Genomic DNA, 17,563 nt, shown 5'->3' with positions numbered 1-17,563 from the left:
TACGCTGGGGTTGCTCCCGCCACCGCGCAACTCCCTCCTTCCTGCCCGCCTCCACAGCCCTCACTGCCCCGGGCCCCCCTCACGGCCACCTCCCCTCACGGCCATCCTCTCTCCTTCCTCTCCCCCTCCTCGCAGCCATCTCCCCTCGTTCCTCTCCCGCCCCTCACGGCCATCTCCCCTCGTTCCTCTCACGGCCACCTCCCCTCGTTCCTCTCACGGCCCTCACGGCCGTCTCCCCTTGTTCCTCTTACGGCCATCTCCCCTCGTTCCTCTCCCCCCCATCAAGGCCATCTCCCCTCGTTCCTCTCCCACCCCTCACGGCCATCTCCCCTCAGCACCGCCCCCGTTGCCATGGCGCGCGCGGGCCGCTCCTCCCGCGCCGCCACGACTACCCGCCGGGCCCCGCCCCCCTCCCCGCGCGCCGCTGATCTGGCGCCGCCATTGGCCGGCGCCGCGCGGGGCCCGGCATGCCCGGCTCCCTCTGCGGCGCCGGGCGGTCTCACGTGATCCCGCCCCAAGATGGCCGCTGCCGCCCTCTTGTTTTGATGAATAATCTCGACGCGGGGCAGGGGCCGCGGCGCGGGCGGGGGCCGAGGGACGCGGGCGGGTTGGGGCAGCCGGCGGGGGCGGCTTCCCCCTGGGCCGCGGTGAGGCGCGGCGGCAGCTGAGGCGCGGGCGGGGGTCCGGGCGGCAGGCAGCGGGCTGGGGCTGGGGCTGGGGGTGGCGGCGGCGGGGCCGGCTGCCGGTGGGTGAGGCGCGGCGCGGCCGCCCTGGAGATGCCCTTGTGAGGCGCCCCGGGGGGGCAGAGGCGACAGGAGAGCGCTTCCTCGGAACTGCCCCTTGGCGGGGCAGAGGAAAGCGCCCTCCCTCCGGTCACCATTAAGAGGAAGGCGATGGAGGAGCTGAGCGCGGATGAGGTGAGGCTGTGGGCCGCGGGGCCCGAGGGGGCGCGCGGGCCCCGTGGGGAGAGGGCGCCGGGCTGTTCCTGGGCTCTTTTCTTGACCCCAAGGTGAAACTTATACGCGGGAAGGAACGTTACTGAAGTGCTCTGCCTTTGCCCTGTATCTGCGCTCAGTGTTTTTTGTGTTCCTCCTTTCTCTGTGCTGTCCCTGACCTGCGACCCGCTGGCTGGTCGATGGGGTTGAATTGGTTCTCTGCTGGTTAATTGTTTATTCTTTGCTTTCATCTGCCAGATAGTCTTTATAGAATGTCTCCTTTCTGTGTTCAGTGCTAGGCGTTTTATGTGTTCTCTCTGTGTGATTTTAAAAAAACCTGCTACTTTTCAGTGTGGTAAAACACTTAAAATCTTGATTCCTCAGACTCTACTGAGAAGCATAAGGTGTTTGTGGTCTTACAGTTAATACATTTTTGAAACAGTTTGTAACAGGCTTGCCAGTTTTCTGTTGTTTCCTTTGATTTACTTTTTTATTCAACCTCTTGCTCATTCACTTAAGAGTTATACGTGCTATGTTGTATTTCAACAGACATTTGATGTGGAATAATATGAACTGTTTTTTGCTTCTTTTAAAGGGTGCTGTTTTCATTTTTTTTGGATATAAATTCTTACGCTTTGATTATATATTGCAGGATTCTCAAATCAATTCTGTCACGTTACTGGTCAGGTTATAGGGAATTTCCCCCTGTCCCGGTGTAACCCCCCAATCATGTATAATATGAAATTTTCTCTCATTTGTTTAAAATAATGTTTTCATATGAAAATGTATTGCATGCATATAAAGCGTATTGTGTTGGACCAGCTGCAGCATAGGCTTGCTACTGTACTTACACTCCAGGGGGGATCAAAATAAGTCATTTTTGGTCTGTACCATATCTTATGGCAGGATTGTAAAGCAAGGGACTGCTGTTGTTGCTCGGATTTGTTTTCTAAAAAGTTAAGATGGTTTTGGTTTATGTTGTATATCATGATTTAGCAATCCTGCTATGTTGCAGCAGGCCCTAGGAGGAAATATTTAATGCTGTTTACTTGATGAAGGTTCTCATACTTTAGGGAAGCATTGAGGAAAAGAGTCCAATTCCTATGTTGGGGAGAGCGGGGTAGGACGCTAGTGTTGTAATTTCCACTGTGAAAAGGGATTTCTAATTTTATAGGTCTATTCATGAGTACTTTGTTTACATACGGTTCTTCTGATTGTTAAACTGCATCTGATGATGAGGTGTTTCATGATTAATTTCAAAATTATTTAACCTATGTAAGCTTGTTTGTGTCACTGCTTCAGCAAATTACTGACATCATCAAAAATACTGCATCATGGAACTGAGGCTGCAGAAAATTAATTCTCCAGTAGGGACTCAGCTACCTTTTCTGTCAAAATGTTTGTCTCAAGTGACTCAAGTTTTTCCGTGTTTTTCTAGTACAGTTCAGCTGGGACTAAAGCTGACTGGTCTTTTAGGTGATTGCTTGAGACAAGCTTAATCTTTATATCATTTTCAGAGAGCCATGCTGTCTGTTTATATTGTTAATGGGTGCTTCATTGAAAAGTCAGAGCCAAGTCTGTTTTAGTATCCCTTCACATCTCCACTTTATTGTTACTTGGTGTAGTGGACCCTGAATCAGAGGTGGACTATATGGAAAAATAGCCTTCTGAAGTATGTTATATGTGACTTCTGATTCAAACTTTTTATCTGGCAGTGACTGAAGGTAAAAACCACTTAACTAAAGTTGAAATCAATGCCAAGCTTCTTGTAAATTAGATTTTCTTATATTGAACCATAATTAAGTATAATGTTAACAGTTTGTAGCTTAAAAAGGAGAGATACAATTGATAATCGCTTTGGGATTATAGCATATATTTTAGTTTCAAGAATATATTTTCCATTGCTGTTAACAGTGTCTTTCACAGATATTTTCTCAGTGTTTACTTGGCTGAAGCACTGCAGGTTGTCATTTGCTACAGATAATACTAAAATCTTTAGAAGGGTAGAAAATTCTTTTTCAGTATGTGAATTTTAGCATGAGTGATAGATAGCACAAAATGAGAATAGGGACTAGATAGAGAAAATCAGAATTAAGCCAAATGTGGCATAAAGTTGGAAAGAATGATGTGAACTTGGCATCTTTTAACATTTATATGTTTTTTCAGTAGTATTTTCTGAATATAGAATGCGACCAGTGTCACCAGAAAAGGAGAAATTTCTTAAACCTATTTAACATGCTCTAATGAATATAAGAAAAATAAAGCTATACATTTAAGTTACTCTTTATTACATAGATGTGGAACTCCTCTGTGATAATGGTAGACTAAAAAATTTCCTTAGAGACTCACTAAGCACTTGCCACTAATGCAGATGTTGATATAGGATTTTTTTTTTTTTAGCTGAGAATGTGTGAGCCTGAGGGACCAGTCTTCCTGGTTGTATCTTTATTGGTCCACTGCAAAATTAAATTATCAGTTAACCATCTTTAACAGGGTGCTGTTTTTACATTGTTTGTTGTAGTGTGTCCAGCTAGCAGCTTTTAAGAAGTCCTGTAATATCAAAAATGTATTTAGGAAAACTACTATTCATAGTCCAAATGCGTCCAGAAAAAACTGTACTAATTAAGAAGCAATGTTCTTTTTCAATTCAACCTAATAGATAGTTTTAAAATTAATTTTCTGAACTGTATATTATGGAGTTTTGCTCTGTAGGGAAGATGAGCATTATTTGTTACATAGCCTATGCAATAATTAATACCGAATAACCTGTTGCTGTTAGTTAATATAGTGATACATAACAGCTTTGTCATATGTCACTATTGCAAGTACTTATTGCTGAAATCAGGAGTTGGGTGTTATTGAGGTACCCTGAACTTAACTAAGAAAATATTTTTAAAAACCCAGCGATTTGTTCCTTCATGACTATTTGGAGAGTCGTTCAGTCTGAAATGAGAACAGGTCACTTAAAACTCACAGAATTCTGATATATATTATTTGTGTTACGTAAAGACAACAGTTTGGGGCCTCATTTGTGCCTAGTAGTGTGCAAACAAGTTCGGTCTTCCGAGTGCCCATGTCGTGCCCTGAGCATAAAGCCTATCTTCCCTCCTCTTGTGCCTTAAGGCTGAACAGCATCAAGGGAATTAACTGGATAGAAAGTGTGCACCAGTTTTATGCTGAAACTTCTTTCAGCCTGCATTTCTGTCTTTTAGCATAATATTGTTGTTTCTCCTCTTTTTTTCTCTCTTACCTAAAACTTTCTAATCTTCAGATCAAATTGCATATTTCTATGATAATCTGATGTAAACCTAGAGGAATATGACAACTGAGGGTATTGAAGAACCAAATCTGGTCCTTTAACAATTGCTAAATGTACCCTCAGCTGTGAAAGCTGTGTCTTTCAGAAGAAAAAATATTGAGAGTTTATTTATATTTTGATCTTAATTTGTTCAGCAGTAAGGAAGATAAGTATAATTTGCCTATCAGGGAAAAATTTTCTATTTGTTTCAATTGCAATATCTTATCTGAAAGCATCTCAGTGTCTGTGCAGATCTTTTTGTTCTGTGCCCTTTTCAGAATTTTTTCAGGGCAGGTGACAGTTGGGGGGATTGGTCCATAAGAAAGGTGGGTGGTTGACGGACTAAGAGTGACCAATACAAGGCCGAAAATATATCTTAGTGTCCTCCTGTTTCAGCAGCGATGGTTGCAGCTGATTTTGATGTAACTTTGGCATTGCTATAGCATAGTGCTTTAGGTGAAGGAATGCTGGGTGACACATGACCCCAATTATCTGCTTCAGACTGGGAGATGATGGAGAGGTTTTGTGCAAATCATACCTTGTGAGAATATGATCTTGAGTAATCAACTCTTGACTGTATTTGAGAATAAATTGATAAATATATTGTTTATTATCTATGCCTTTTTCTCCTCACATATTTCTTTTAACATGAGATTTGGAACTAGCTAGCAAGAATGAGTATGAACAGTTGTGGCAAAGTTTCACATAGCATTTATTTTTCTTGCTGTTTATATAATTAATCTTTCTTCCTCAGCCACTTCTTCATATACAGGCTGTTGGTGTGTATTTTTTTTAACTCCGTTCCTCCCTGCCATTCCTTTATCTGAAAAACAAGGTTATAGATCAGTTGAATGGTAAGGAAACAGCTTTTAAAACTTCAATTCAACCCCCTAATTCAAAGATATTTCAATTCAGCTAAGTTGTTTTACTGATGATATTTTTGGTATAGCTTTGTGAGCTAGGCATACTTCATTTGGATTCAGCATTAGGAAGAATGGATATGGGGATATATTGACAAGGAGGAGGGAGTAAGACATTTTAATAGCGTTTTTGTTTGGATTTAGGAGAAAAAAAAAAGAGTTTCTTTTCTAGCTGCCTTTTGTGTTCATGTGGTGACACCTGTCATGGAGGGAGATGTAGTTCCAAACACTGTTTTCCCACAGTTTTTGAAGTCTGATTTAATTTGATCTGTTTTTCCTGTTGGAGTAGGTTTCACAGGCCATTAAATGACTACAGTAATGTAGCATAGACATTGACTTGACAGAAATCTTCTGTTCACTCTTTCACTTGCTTGGCAGTTTTTTAGGATTATGAGCAGAAGTTAATACTGATACATTGCATGCAATGCTTGAGCATCATAACACAAAGAGGTAATAACATGAATTGCTTATTTTTGCGGGGAGTGGACACCCTCAAATATGATACTTCTATTTAGTGCTGGGCCTATTTCAAGCTGAAGAGTAAGCTTTAGGTCCTGTGAGGCAGACTGTGATAATAATTTATTTTCTCTTTTTCATTTATGTTCAATGTTTCACTTGAAGCACTTGGAAATTACGATTTTTATAAGGTTTATTTTGTCTATTTATAGTAGTGTTATGTGGTTATATACTAATTCTAATACAGGCCCATAGCAGTTTTCTGAAGTTGGTATTTGAAGGCAGATGCTTCTCTGTCTTACTAGTAATGTGCAAAAACCGTTTTTAAAATTCTGTGTTGTAACATCTCGCGGTCATGAGAGGATATTATTTACTGTCCAACTTCACTACTCAAGATGTTTCTGTCCAGCAGATGAATTGTCTATTTTTATTGTGTTTCAGATCAACTTGGACAGTGGTTGTTTTCAGTAACTTACAACTGGATCTTCTGTAGCACGGGTGTTTTTATTAATATTGTGTGGTGTGAAATTCAGTCAGAGGTCTTCTTCATATTGTCCCTTTTATAAGATTAGTGTGGTCTGTTTTGCTGAATGCCAAAATAAATGGGGAGGAGTGTTACAGGGTTTGGAATTGCTGAGCAGTAAATGTTAAACTTGTTCTACACAACCGTTAAGAGAGACAAACCCATATTCTCCAATGCAAATGGTTTCCAAAGGCAGCATATAAGTACTTAAGATCTAAACATTAAGTGTATTTTAGTACTGTCATGCAGAACAGAGAAAGGGCAGTAGGAATCGGCTCCATTTAACAGGTTATCAAGTCAAGCTTCTGTATTTGCACCTTCACAGGAGTTGATATGTCCACTGTGTAGGAGGGCCAAAGGGCAACCACGGCGTGTGTGCGGATGTACCCACAAACCAGCTTGTTTATTTGCTGTTACTTTATTTCCTTCATGCAGATTCGTCGACGGCGCCTCGCTCGGTTGGCAGGTGGACCATCTTCCCAGCCTACTACGCCACTAACGTCTCCGCAGAGAGAGACCCCGCCTGGACCACCTGTAGTAGCACCAGCCCCAGCGCCATCCCATAGTCTGGGCCTAAATGTCCACAGCATGACCCCAGCTACCTCTCCAATTGGTGCATCAGGTAGGCTGGCGTGTGGGTGACAAAAATTATTATTGTATGTCTACTGGAAAGTTATTGGGCAACTCCTTACCGTTACAACATAAACGCGATTACTGGTATTACTTGTGCTGTTACTAAAAATAATTCTCAGGAAGAAACATTCCAAAATGGTAAATGAAGGTACTTTCTTGATTTCATTTTCCAGATAATAAATGGTTAGATGCAGTTGTTTTCCAGGTATCAGTAAATGGCATTTAAAATATGGGTTACCAAAGCTTGAAATTTGTTATACAATTTGATATTGCAGAAAAGAAAGCCAATCGTCAAGGAGACAGGAAAAAAGCCTTTTCAGTCTTGCAACACAGTTCTTATTGATTGGTTTCTAGGTACATTTTAGCAATCAGTCCCAAGTTCATTTTTGATCTTTAATTACCAGCATTTGGCATAATTAAAAATAGTAGGCTGTGAGTGTGCATTGTCAGTGTAAGAATAAAGTATTTGCTTTCACCTTTGTATTACTTTGCCAATTTTGCTATTTGTCGGAGTAAATACAAAGAGGATATTTACAAATGGTATTTATTTCAGAAGATATGTATAATGCCTGATTTGTTAAAATCAAACAAATTCAGAAAGCATGCAAAGTTCGGAGGGTTGCTTTGCATAGAGGTGAAGACAATATTCTTAAAAAAAAATATTATTGGGGGGGTCAAAAGTGGTCTTGTATATATTTCAAGTTGAATATCATGGAAATCAAAACGAATTAATGTGTTTTCCAGTATTGTGATCTTTATCTGAAAACTTAAATTGTTTTGCATGTTGTTACTAAGCTAAGAGGTTCACAAAACCAACCTCAAACCAAATATCAGGGTGGTTTTAAACAGGTTTTCAATATCATAGAATTATTTAGTTTGGAAAAGACCCTTAAGATCGTGTTCAACCACTTGATGTCGTTACATTGAGGCGCCCAAAACTACACACAGTGCTTGAGATGATTTTTAATTATTTGGTAGAAACAATATTTTTTCCAGTGCTCCTTAATAAGCATGCAGAATTCTTTATCTATTTACTTAATTGCTTTCTGAAATTTTATGTTTTTCCCTTTGGCAAGTACAGTAATTTACAAGCTTAAATCTTGCCATTTAATTACAGTGCTGTTCTGAAATACCTAGAAATGACTCCTCCTTGCTTATTTTGTTGTCTTGTACCCAAAGCAGGACAGAGAAAAGCTATCAAAAGCATTTTCTGAGAAAAGCTGAATGCAGATGGAATTTAACACTGTGTATTGTCCTCAGGCTTATAAACAGCAACCCAGAAGCAAAGGTGACTTTTTTAAGAATGATGCAGAGGTGACTTACTGTGTTCACTCAGCCAGTGGTTACATGACTATTTTAATCCATCTTAGGTCTGACCCTTGCTGAAAGTACTACTTCTCACTATCTCTCCCTCTGTTGCCTTAACAACTGTGTGGTGAAGTGGATCATGGACTTAATCCAGGTGAAAAGAAACCCAGAACAATAAATGGTTGGTTTTCAAATAGGTGAGGTCCTGATCCATCTTGCTGCACAGCTGTATAAATGATAATGCCAACACAGGAGGAGGTGTGGAAACATGTACTTGAAGGTAAAAATGTTTGTGTATTGGCAGACAGGTTTATCATGGTTTGAAGTGGTCAGATAGCTAAGACATTAGAGGCTTCTGTTTTATGTATCCATCTATCTGTACTGGACAGGACCTAATCATACAGACTAGACTGTGTGATGACAGGCAACAGAAGCTACCTGGTCAGTGTAGTGTTTGCTTCCTACAGTGGAAGCAATTTAATAATGTGTGTCTTTTTCACACCAGGATAACAGATATGGCTAAATTGGGGAATAGATCAGGAGAAAATGTTCACAGCTGGTTACCTGCTGTATTTATTCAGCATAAATGAAGACTTTGCTAAGGCTGAATGGTTTGCAGGAGTTCCTTTGAGCAGTAGACTAAAGTGACTGCAGAGGATTTTAATTCATTTGGACATAGGGAGAGCAGCCCCAGCAGAATAGTGTCCTTGCAAGCAACCATTCTTATAAGAACTTGCATGTCATGGTGAGACCAGATGTACACATCAATTTCATGACAAGGATGATCATTATTTTGAATGTCTTCTGAAAATATTTTTGAGAGACTAAAAACAGTGTATCAATGACAGCCACACGTACTGAGTGTGTGGTCTTCATAGTTTTTGCAGGTCTCTGTATGCTATTGTGTTTCCCTCTTTTTTTTTTTTTTTTTTTTTTTTTGTTTGTTTGTTTTCAGAGGAAAAATGGAACTTCATGTGTCGGGTATTTTATTGTGTACCTGATCCAGCAAAGTACAGTTGGAAGTAAATTCGGGAAGTTTTGTTGTGAAAAGGTGGTAGGTAGGACAGTTTGTTTGAAGAGGCCTGTTGATGAGTGCTGCAGTATGACTGTTAAAGGCAGTAAGACCCCAGGGGAATGTAGAGCAATGTTCTTCACCCTGGTAAGCCATGTATGCTCTAGTCTCTTCATCTGCTGATGTAGCTAGCTTTTTCTTTGGGAAGAGGAAGGAGTCAAGGTAGACTGTACCTTTATAATCAGTGATGTACTGAAGGAAAACAAGGCTGTAACTGGGATATCTTAAATCAGCGGCATGCAGGAATACCCTGCTGAAGTCAGCCTTCCCCTGCCATGGCCAGCGTATTTCTGGTGGGTGTTAATTCTAGGGAGATGAAATCATTGAAGTTCTGCATTTGAAAGTTGGTTTTATTTAACCTGATTGACCTGAGCAATTTGGCTTAGCTCAGATGCTATACTTGACATTGCTGTATCCTTGGTTTTCTGGAGAGACTGTACCAGGCTTTGGGCCTGTGCCTCCCGCAAGGACTTTCAGTGTCAAAGCTGTAATATGCATCACTAAAATTCCAGGTTGTTTAGAACCGAAATGGAGTTTTTCTTGACATTCTCCTGCTTCCTGAGTGAGATCTTTAGCAGACATTTAATACTGGCAAATAGGTGATTAAGTGAAATCTAACTTTTCTTGGAGGATTTTGGTTCCTATCTCTACTGTTCTTCTCATACTGAAAGCCTAGTGGGCTCAAGAAGGTTGTTTGAATGTTGTTTATGAGTGAATGAGAATATCCAGCTACAGCCTTAAAGTTACTAACAGAAGCATAGAAGCTTTGAACAAAACTGAGTAAAACTTACATTTAGCAAGTATTTTGTGATATGTGCATGTTACATATGCATTTTATGTTGTGCTATACCTTAGAGTGCTTTTGCATGTCTTCAGTTATAGAACATAGGTGTTCGGACAATCTTGTTAAATTCTTTTCTGAATACCAATGCAAATTAATTTTACCTTGCATATCGTATTTACTTATTTGAAGATCTGAGTGTTTTCTGCATACTGACTTATTTCCAGCCTAATATAGGGAGTTAAATATAAACTGGTTTTATATCAAGCGAACTAAAACAGGAGTTTTGAACCAACTCTTCCTACCTCCCATGCTGAATATCTAGTTGTTCTTCAGCAAACTGACATCTAAATGGGATTTTTCTGCCTTCTGCAGTTTTTGTTTCTGTAAAGTGAATTGTTTGAGACCTAGAACAGCTTTGGGAAGGGAGCTTGGAAACAAACAGCGTGTGTCAAAGAGCATACTCCTGATGTGTTCTGTTTTGCTGCCTGCACTGTTAACTTCAAAATGTGTTGCTGCCATAAACACAGGACAAGCTTGCACTTTTCAGTAGTAACACTAAAACACAGCCAGTGCTATAGTTTAAAAATAGGTTGTCAATCTGGTTTTACGCTTCTCACCTGAAACCTAATGCTGTCTGGGGAATGTCTTGTAAATGGCAGGCAAAAGAACCCAAAGGAGTGAAATTCACTGCTGCTTTCTTTTTAAATGGATAGATGAATAATGGCTTTTTTCCTATTCTTTCAAGGAGTCTGCTTACTGAGATACAAAAGCCTGATATTGGTAAAACTACAGTTACAGCTTGCAATTAATGCTACTTCATTATAAATCATGACTTCAAACAGTTACACTAGGCGCAAATTTTATCAACAGGCTATGTCTCAGAGCACTTTTGATTTAGATGTTTGTAAAATTCATTCAGTTTCTGTTGTTATTGAATGCAAGGCTTGTCTGGATTATCGGGAATTATGCTTTCCTCCTACCATGCTTGTATCTAACACTTTTCTGAAGAAGTCTTCATTGCAAAGTGAATCTATCTGTTCATATCCTGATGCTCATCAGCCCTGCTCCAAAGCCATTATTTTGTTCCTCATTTGTGGATGTTGCACTTAGTGCCTGTTGTTAAGACTTTCTGGATGCTTATTTTATTCTTGTGGAGAAGGATAAGTACTGATACTTTCCTGTTAAATCGTGGGAGGTTTTGTGGGAAGACTATCAGAACTCAGATTAGTTTTGTCCTGTATTTTCACCCAAGTTAACTCCATTGTAAAGACCCAGCGTGAAGTCCTATTCAGATAGGACTGACTTCAGAGAGGCATTGATAAAGTTTTGAGGTAGAGCAATCCTACAAGAGATTGGTTTGCTAGTGCTTTTTTATATGGGAGTGAATCTCTGAGCACTTGATGGATGCAAATTTAATTTTGTTTTCTGTGTTGTAATGCAGATAAGCATTTCTATATTGCTGATGCAAGAGGAAGTAGAAAATGTGATTATCTATAGTCAAATGTGAATATTATTAATATTTATTTCCTAACACATTACTAAGAGTGCTTAAGAGCTGGATTGAAAAACAGTATTTCCTTTCCTTTTCCGTCCAAATGTTTGTGTAGTGCCTTCTTACCTCTGTAGTAGTAATCCTGGTGATGCCTTTTCTCTAGGCGTAGCCCACCGAAGCCAGAGCAGCGAAGGAGTGAGTTCACTCAGCAGTTCTCCATCTAACAGCCTTGAAACACAATCTCAGTCTCTCTCTCGGTCTCAGAGCATGGATATTGATAGTGTCTCCTGTGAGAAAAGGTAAAAAATGCAGCTTGTGTTAGCTGGCTAATACTGTGCAATGCTAATCATCAAAACCACTTAAACAGGAAAATATTCTGCCACTTCTCACTTCCTGCTGTGTTAATGTAATAGGGTTAAATGCTTAGAAGTGACACACTGTTTAGACCACTGTGATGCTTTTTCTACTCTGGCTTTAATGGGAATTCCTGACCAAAAGTGATAAAAGATGAAGCATTACTTTAGTAAGTGATGAGCATGTCTGGTGGGGATAATTCAGCTACTCTGCTTTAAAAAGTAAAGGGTATGTGATGTGATAGCTGTTAGTTTGTATTGCCTGCTGAAGAAATTTAGTATTTTGTTTCTTGAATTTAAAATAAACGTAATATGTGAAGCATTTATCAACTAGTGATTTTATTTGCTGTTTGTGCATATGGCTGTTCCTATTGCATTGTTTTTTCTCTGCTGTTTCTACTTAAGGTGTCACTCTTTCAGTCAGCATCTTACAGAGGACTGTCTGTGGCTTTCTACAATTTAAGTGGCCGCTTCTCTTATTTTCACTTACAGTATGTCCCAGGTAGATGTGGATTCAGGAATTGAAAACATGGAGGTCGATGAGAATGATCGCAGAGAGAAAAGGAGTCTGACGGATAAGGTTAGTCTGTTTTATGTTGGCTGGATGGAGAAGGGAGGAGCGATGCAGAGGTTTAGCTTGCAGTGAGTTCAGTTATCTCCATATTTTGAATATGTTCTTTTGAGAGGGTGGAACTAGCCCTCAGATGTCATCTGTGAACAAGTTCTTCACTGCATTTCCTCATTAAAATTTGTGAGAAGGGAAATTCCAATATCAAAGCTGAGTTTTGATTGTAGGATATAACAAAAACATTTTTTTCCAGAGTTTTCAAGTATCATTCCTAAGCCAATTTGAGACAGTGACCTAATAATGCCCAGATCTATTTGCTTAATATGCAGTAGGCCTGAAGAAATATTTCTTAAGACACTTCTGAAGATTGTTATAGCTTATTTGTATAGCGTTTATACAGAGTTCTACTAGTGAAGTGCTGATTCAGATGTTACATATGCTGAAGTAATGCTATGTAATAGTTTTCTTAATGATATAAGAAAATAAATAAGAATGTTTAGCTATTAGGGTTTAGACAGGTGGTAGAACCCTCTGAAGTAGAAAAAGAAAGAAAACAAAGTGTGAAGCTCTAATTCACTCCTGAAATCATCCTCTTTGTCATTTGATTTTAAGGCCCATGTGAAATAAAGCCAAAAAGAAATGGGACATCAGTATAGTGGAGAGCACTTCCTACAACAGTTCTTGCAGTGCTCATTAGATGTCTGTTTATTCCTGCACTGTCAGTAATAAGGTCAGTTGGTAAAAGCCTGGCTTAAAGCCACGTAGCAATAACCCTGCTGCAGAATCCTTTCCAGTCAATTCCGAGCTGCAAATCAGGCAGGCAGACAGCTTGCATTGTGCTGCTCTGAAATAAATCGTTTGGAATCAAGGGCAGTCTTGAGGCAGGGGGTGGGGAGCAGTGGAAAGTAAAATAAAGCTTTGCAGACTTCATTCAATTCTTCTTACTCATATGGATATACCAAAAACCTAAATGAGTAGGAGGCAGCATAGTATTCACGAGCAAAAAATTTTCTTGCCTGGTTATCAGTATTGGAAACCATATCAATAATGAAGACCTGTCTGCAGAAATAGGCAGAAGTACTTGAAAACACTAGAATACTTGTAATTAAGTCAATAAAAATGTATTAGTGTGCCAAAATTTATGGTTTATTAAATGGTCTGAGGGAAAGTTTTTGACAAGGGTCTGGTGCTGGCAGTTGCTGGAAATCTCTGATAAATCTAGGCTTACCTATTGGCCATTATGTAGCCTAAAATGTAAAGGAAAGGGAGCTTTTTAATATCAACCTTGAGTTTTGTTTTTTTTTTTTTTTTTTTTCAATCTGTTTTTTATTCTTCCCCATTGACTTGTTTTTTCTAAAAGAAAGAGTATTAATATCTCAAGAAGTGTGATACATAGCAGTACAATGTGCACTTGTATTAGTCAAATATCAGAAATATTTTTTTTGTCTAGGAAATATCTACAGCTCTCTTGGGAGAACTCTTGCAGGGAAATTGCCTTGAAGCTAAAGCTTTTCCGTCTTTGAAATTCTATGCAGCTGAATTGTCTGTTTTGTGTATTATGTTGCTTTTTCAATCTTGGTAGAAGAGTGTAGTAGGGGACAGAGTTACATTGCTGGCTTGTTATGTAGGTTTTGGAAATGTTTTTAAATGCTACCTTTCCTCACACTGCAGGGGTAATTACTTGAGTTTTATTTCTTTGTATTCCACCATTTTTTCAGGTGTACTCTCAAAGCTGCCTTAGGATTGCAAGAACCCTCCCATTTAACCTTTGCTAGGCACTATGTATGGTAGTTTTTATAGAGAAACTAGTCAGTCACTTTGAGCACAGTTTACTTGATGTTCCTTTTTTGGAAGACAGGGGGACAAGGCAAGTCCTTGAGTCTTTTGTTCTGTCCTGACTTCATTCAAGTGAAAGATCTCTATCTTGAGCAAAGATTTGAAAACAGAAAAGACTTGGGGAAGCTTGCTTCTTCCTCTGCTTTAATTTTTACAAGAAACGGTTAAAGTAACTGTTGCATAATGAAAATTTGAATCCCCAGTTTATTCCTTAAAGAAGAACTCATAGGTATCTCGGTTAAATTTCTCTTCTTACTATAATGTATATGAGTGTGTTTTGGGAATTTGCTTCCTACTGGATTTCTGTGTTTCTGCTACATCTTCTCTGCATCCCCTTGGATTTTTCCTCAGGGTTTTATCCCAAATACATTTTGACAAATATATCAGCGTTAATTTGTAAGTGTACAAAATCTGCCATTAAGAGTTAGTCTGAAGCTGTTGAAAGAAGACCTGCATCTGATAAAATTGTGACTTGACTAATACAATTGCAACTAGGTTGTGGTTTTTTTTATTGCTTTTCTTCCCTCCCTCCCCCTAACCAAGGAACCTCTGTCTGGGTCTGAAGTATCTGAGGAGCAAGCTTTACAGCTGGTCTGTAAGATCTTCAGAGTCTCTTGGAAGGACCGAGACAGAGATGTTATCTTCTTGAATTCACTCTCTGCCCAGTTCAAGCAGAACCCAAAGGAAGGTAGGTATCTGAGCTGTTGTCGTTGTTAGAGATTGTTTCAGTTGAGTGGCACATTTCCTACTCTTATTTTTGGCTTTTTCTCTTTGCTACAATGTCAGAGCCACCTACTTGTGGTCTTTGCTTGATTGCAACATCTGCTATAAGCAGATGTAGCAGGAAATGAGTCCCATGTTCCTTTTTGGGGATTCCATTGGTCATAGCTTCTGTTTCAGTCAATTGCTATGCTCTTGTTGGTTACATTTTCCCTTGTCAAACTAGTGTGCTGAAATTGCAGTGTTGTTGTTTTATTGTGTGTTTGGTTTTTTTTCCCCAGAAAGCTTTTACTGACATAATGGGTTGTCTTTCATCATAATACACATTTAGCAGTTAATTCAATAAACAAAGAATTCCTGATTATTTTATATAACAAATTATACTTAATACATCAGCAATAAGATATGAGCAAAATAAAAATTGTTGTTTTATGTGTGGGTATATGTGGGGTGGGCTGTGTGTGCGTGCATGTTTTTTCCTTTATGACACAGCTTGCCCAACTCAGCAACAGCAGGGGAAAGTGAGAGGGACGGACAAGACAACTGAAATCATCAACAAAAATGACATTAGGTCATTTATGATCTTTTATACTTTTATGGAAAGATATTTGTGTGTAGCTATAATTTTAGAAGCTAGTTAGTACGCACAGAGTGATAGTTGTAAGTATCAGTCTATTGTTTTTGCGAAAAGCAACACTTAATTGACAGAAGTAAATTCCTGTCCTTCAGTTGAAATCTCTGATAATGTTTACATCTCTGACTAATGTGTAGCTGAAGACAGTAGTTGAGGGTACTAACTGTCATCTTCTATTCTTAACAGTGTTTTCAGATTTTAAGGACTTGATTGGGCAGATTTTGATGGAAGTGCTGATGATGTCCACCCAGTCAAGGGATGAAAACCCATTTGCTAGTCTGACAGCTACATCACAGCCAATTGCTGCAGCTGCCCGGTCTCCTGACAGAAGCCTGATTTTAAACATGGGCTCTAACCCAGGAAGCAGCCCTATGTTCTGTAATGTGGGCTCCTTTGGTTCCAGTTCATTATCCAGGTGACTTCTGATTATAACTGAATACTGATTTCACTTGAATATTGATTGGTAGACTAGAGGAGAGAGAGGGGCATACAAATGTCCCAAGGACTATGAATAGAATAGATTTTTAAAGTTCCTCGCTTTTTCATGTGAGTGTCCCTCCACCGTTTTTCGTTCTGTTGCTATGGCTAGAAGTGTATTTGATAGGTTAAAGCCATGTAGCTGGTTTCTACTGAGAAGTATCCCTAACTTGCATCAGTGAAGGCTATGACTCTTACCTTTAAAAGTGTGTAGATTGTGACACAGTTTTGTTCAACACTAGTAAAAAGGAATAATGTATGTGAGCTGCAAAATTATTGCTGAAGAGTCATCAGCAGGGCAAGGGCTTCTCTTGCTCAGTTTATCTTTTTTCATGCTTTTTCTGCATATGCTAAATTGTTGCCTTTTTTTTTTTTCTTTTTCCCCTATAACTGGTTTAGTCTCTATGGGACTAGTCCAGCTCCTACTACCAATTTCACAAGCTATGTACCAATGACTGGTTCATCTCTTAGCCCACCAGCCAGTTCAGTTGCCACTACATCTGTGCCTTCCATTACTGTCAGCTCTCACCTCACAGCAACAAGCCCTTCCTGGATGCAGCCTTCCTCTCCGAGGTACCGGCCATACACTGTTGCCCATTCTGGAGGCTTTTCAGCTTCTTCCATCCCACGTTCCTTGAATATTTCCATCCCATCTAGTTCACAAAGTTCTCCAGTCATGGCTGCTAGCCCTCCAGCCATGCCAGTCATCACATCCAGACAGAGACCCACAACAATGGGTCCACCTTTGTTTACTGCATCACCCAGTACCTTGCGCAGGCGTTCTTCTTTACTGAACAGGATTCCTTCTAGGTATTTCACAAGAACAAAAGAGTGTGTTTAATGTGTTCTGTGTGGGGTGTGGCTTAATAGTGCAATTTGAAAGAACTTATGTTTGTGATGAGCTCACCCTACTTATCCTGAGTTGATTTCTGTGTTCTGGTTTGTGCTAATATGTTGACTTCCTAACAAGCCATCTTTGCTAAAATGTTAAATCTGCTTCTGCGAGCGTTTGAAGTGTAATGTGATGACTTTAAAGGTAGCAATATTGTTTTAATTTCCTCCTACTATTAAATCCATTCCAGTTAAACCATTAGATTTCTGTTCAGTTGCTACGGCTGGATAGTAAACCAAACAGACCTCCTGCTTTGAAATCAGTTTTCTCAGTAGGGCTTTAGTTGATTTGTTGAAAGTTGTTACTTGCTGGACTGTGTTAGATTTGATTCCCGAGTGCATAGATTTAAATTACAGATGAGCCTATATCAGTATGCCAGACAAAGTACTACTGCGTTTTCTCTGACTGCTCCTGGAATGCCCAGTCCCTGCAGGAGGGAAAAACAAGCATGCAAGGTTTTGAGACCACTGCTTTAAAGTTCAGTAGCTTAGAATTGTAATACTTACTGTGCAGTCTTGTCTAAACATTCTCACTTCAACCATAATTTTTATTAGGCCGCAAAACTCCTTTTTAATTCTCTTTAAATTTTTGGTTTGTGAACGTGTGGTGTTTTGATATGTGAATAACTTGTAGTAGTGTAACAGAGCATGTTAGTATAGTCT

General features: G+C 39.7%; 1 protein-coding gene across 3 annotated transcripts in view; it reads left to right on the top strand.

Annotated features, from left to right (window-relative positions):
* Positions 1-710: 710 nt before the first annotated feature.
* Positions 711-17,563, top strand: part of UBE4B (ubiquitination factor E4B) — a 41,846-nt gene continuing 24,993 nt past the window's right edge. Inside the window, exons 1-7 of one of the 3 annotated variants that reach the window (XM_033007575.2) lie at positions 711-917; positions 6,568-6,754; positions 11,585-11,720; positions 12,267-12,354; positions 14,722-14,866; positions 15,719-15,947; positions 16,409-16,582. In XM_033007575.2, the coding sequence (XP_032863466.1) occupies positions 894-917; positions 6,568-6,754; positions 11,585-11,720; positions 12,267-12,354; positions 14,722-14,866; positions 15,719-15,947; positions 16,409-16,582 (983 nt within the window). In that variant the 5' untranslated portion in view covers positions 711-893. Of the gene's footprint in view, positions 918-6,567; positions 6,755-11,584; positions 11,721-12,266; positions 12,355-14,721; positions 14,867-15,718; positions 15,948-16,408; positions 16,820-17,563 lie in introns of all 3 variants that reach the window. The other 2 variants (XM_042794321.1, XM_033007576.2) reach the window with 2 other exon arrangements.

This window comes from Tyto alba, unplaced genomic scaffold, assembly GCF_018691265.1.
Source record: "Tyto alba isolate M040663 unplaced genomic scaffold, T.alba_DEE_v4.0 Super-Scaffold_20000042, whole genome shotgun sequence".
NCBI classification, from domain to species: Eukaryota; Metazoa; Chordata; class Aves; order Strigiformes; family Tytonidae; genus Tyto; species Tyto alba.
This window is presented reverse-complemented; position numbering and strand designations above follow the sequence as displayed.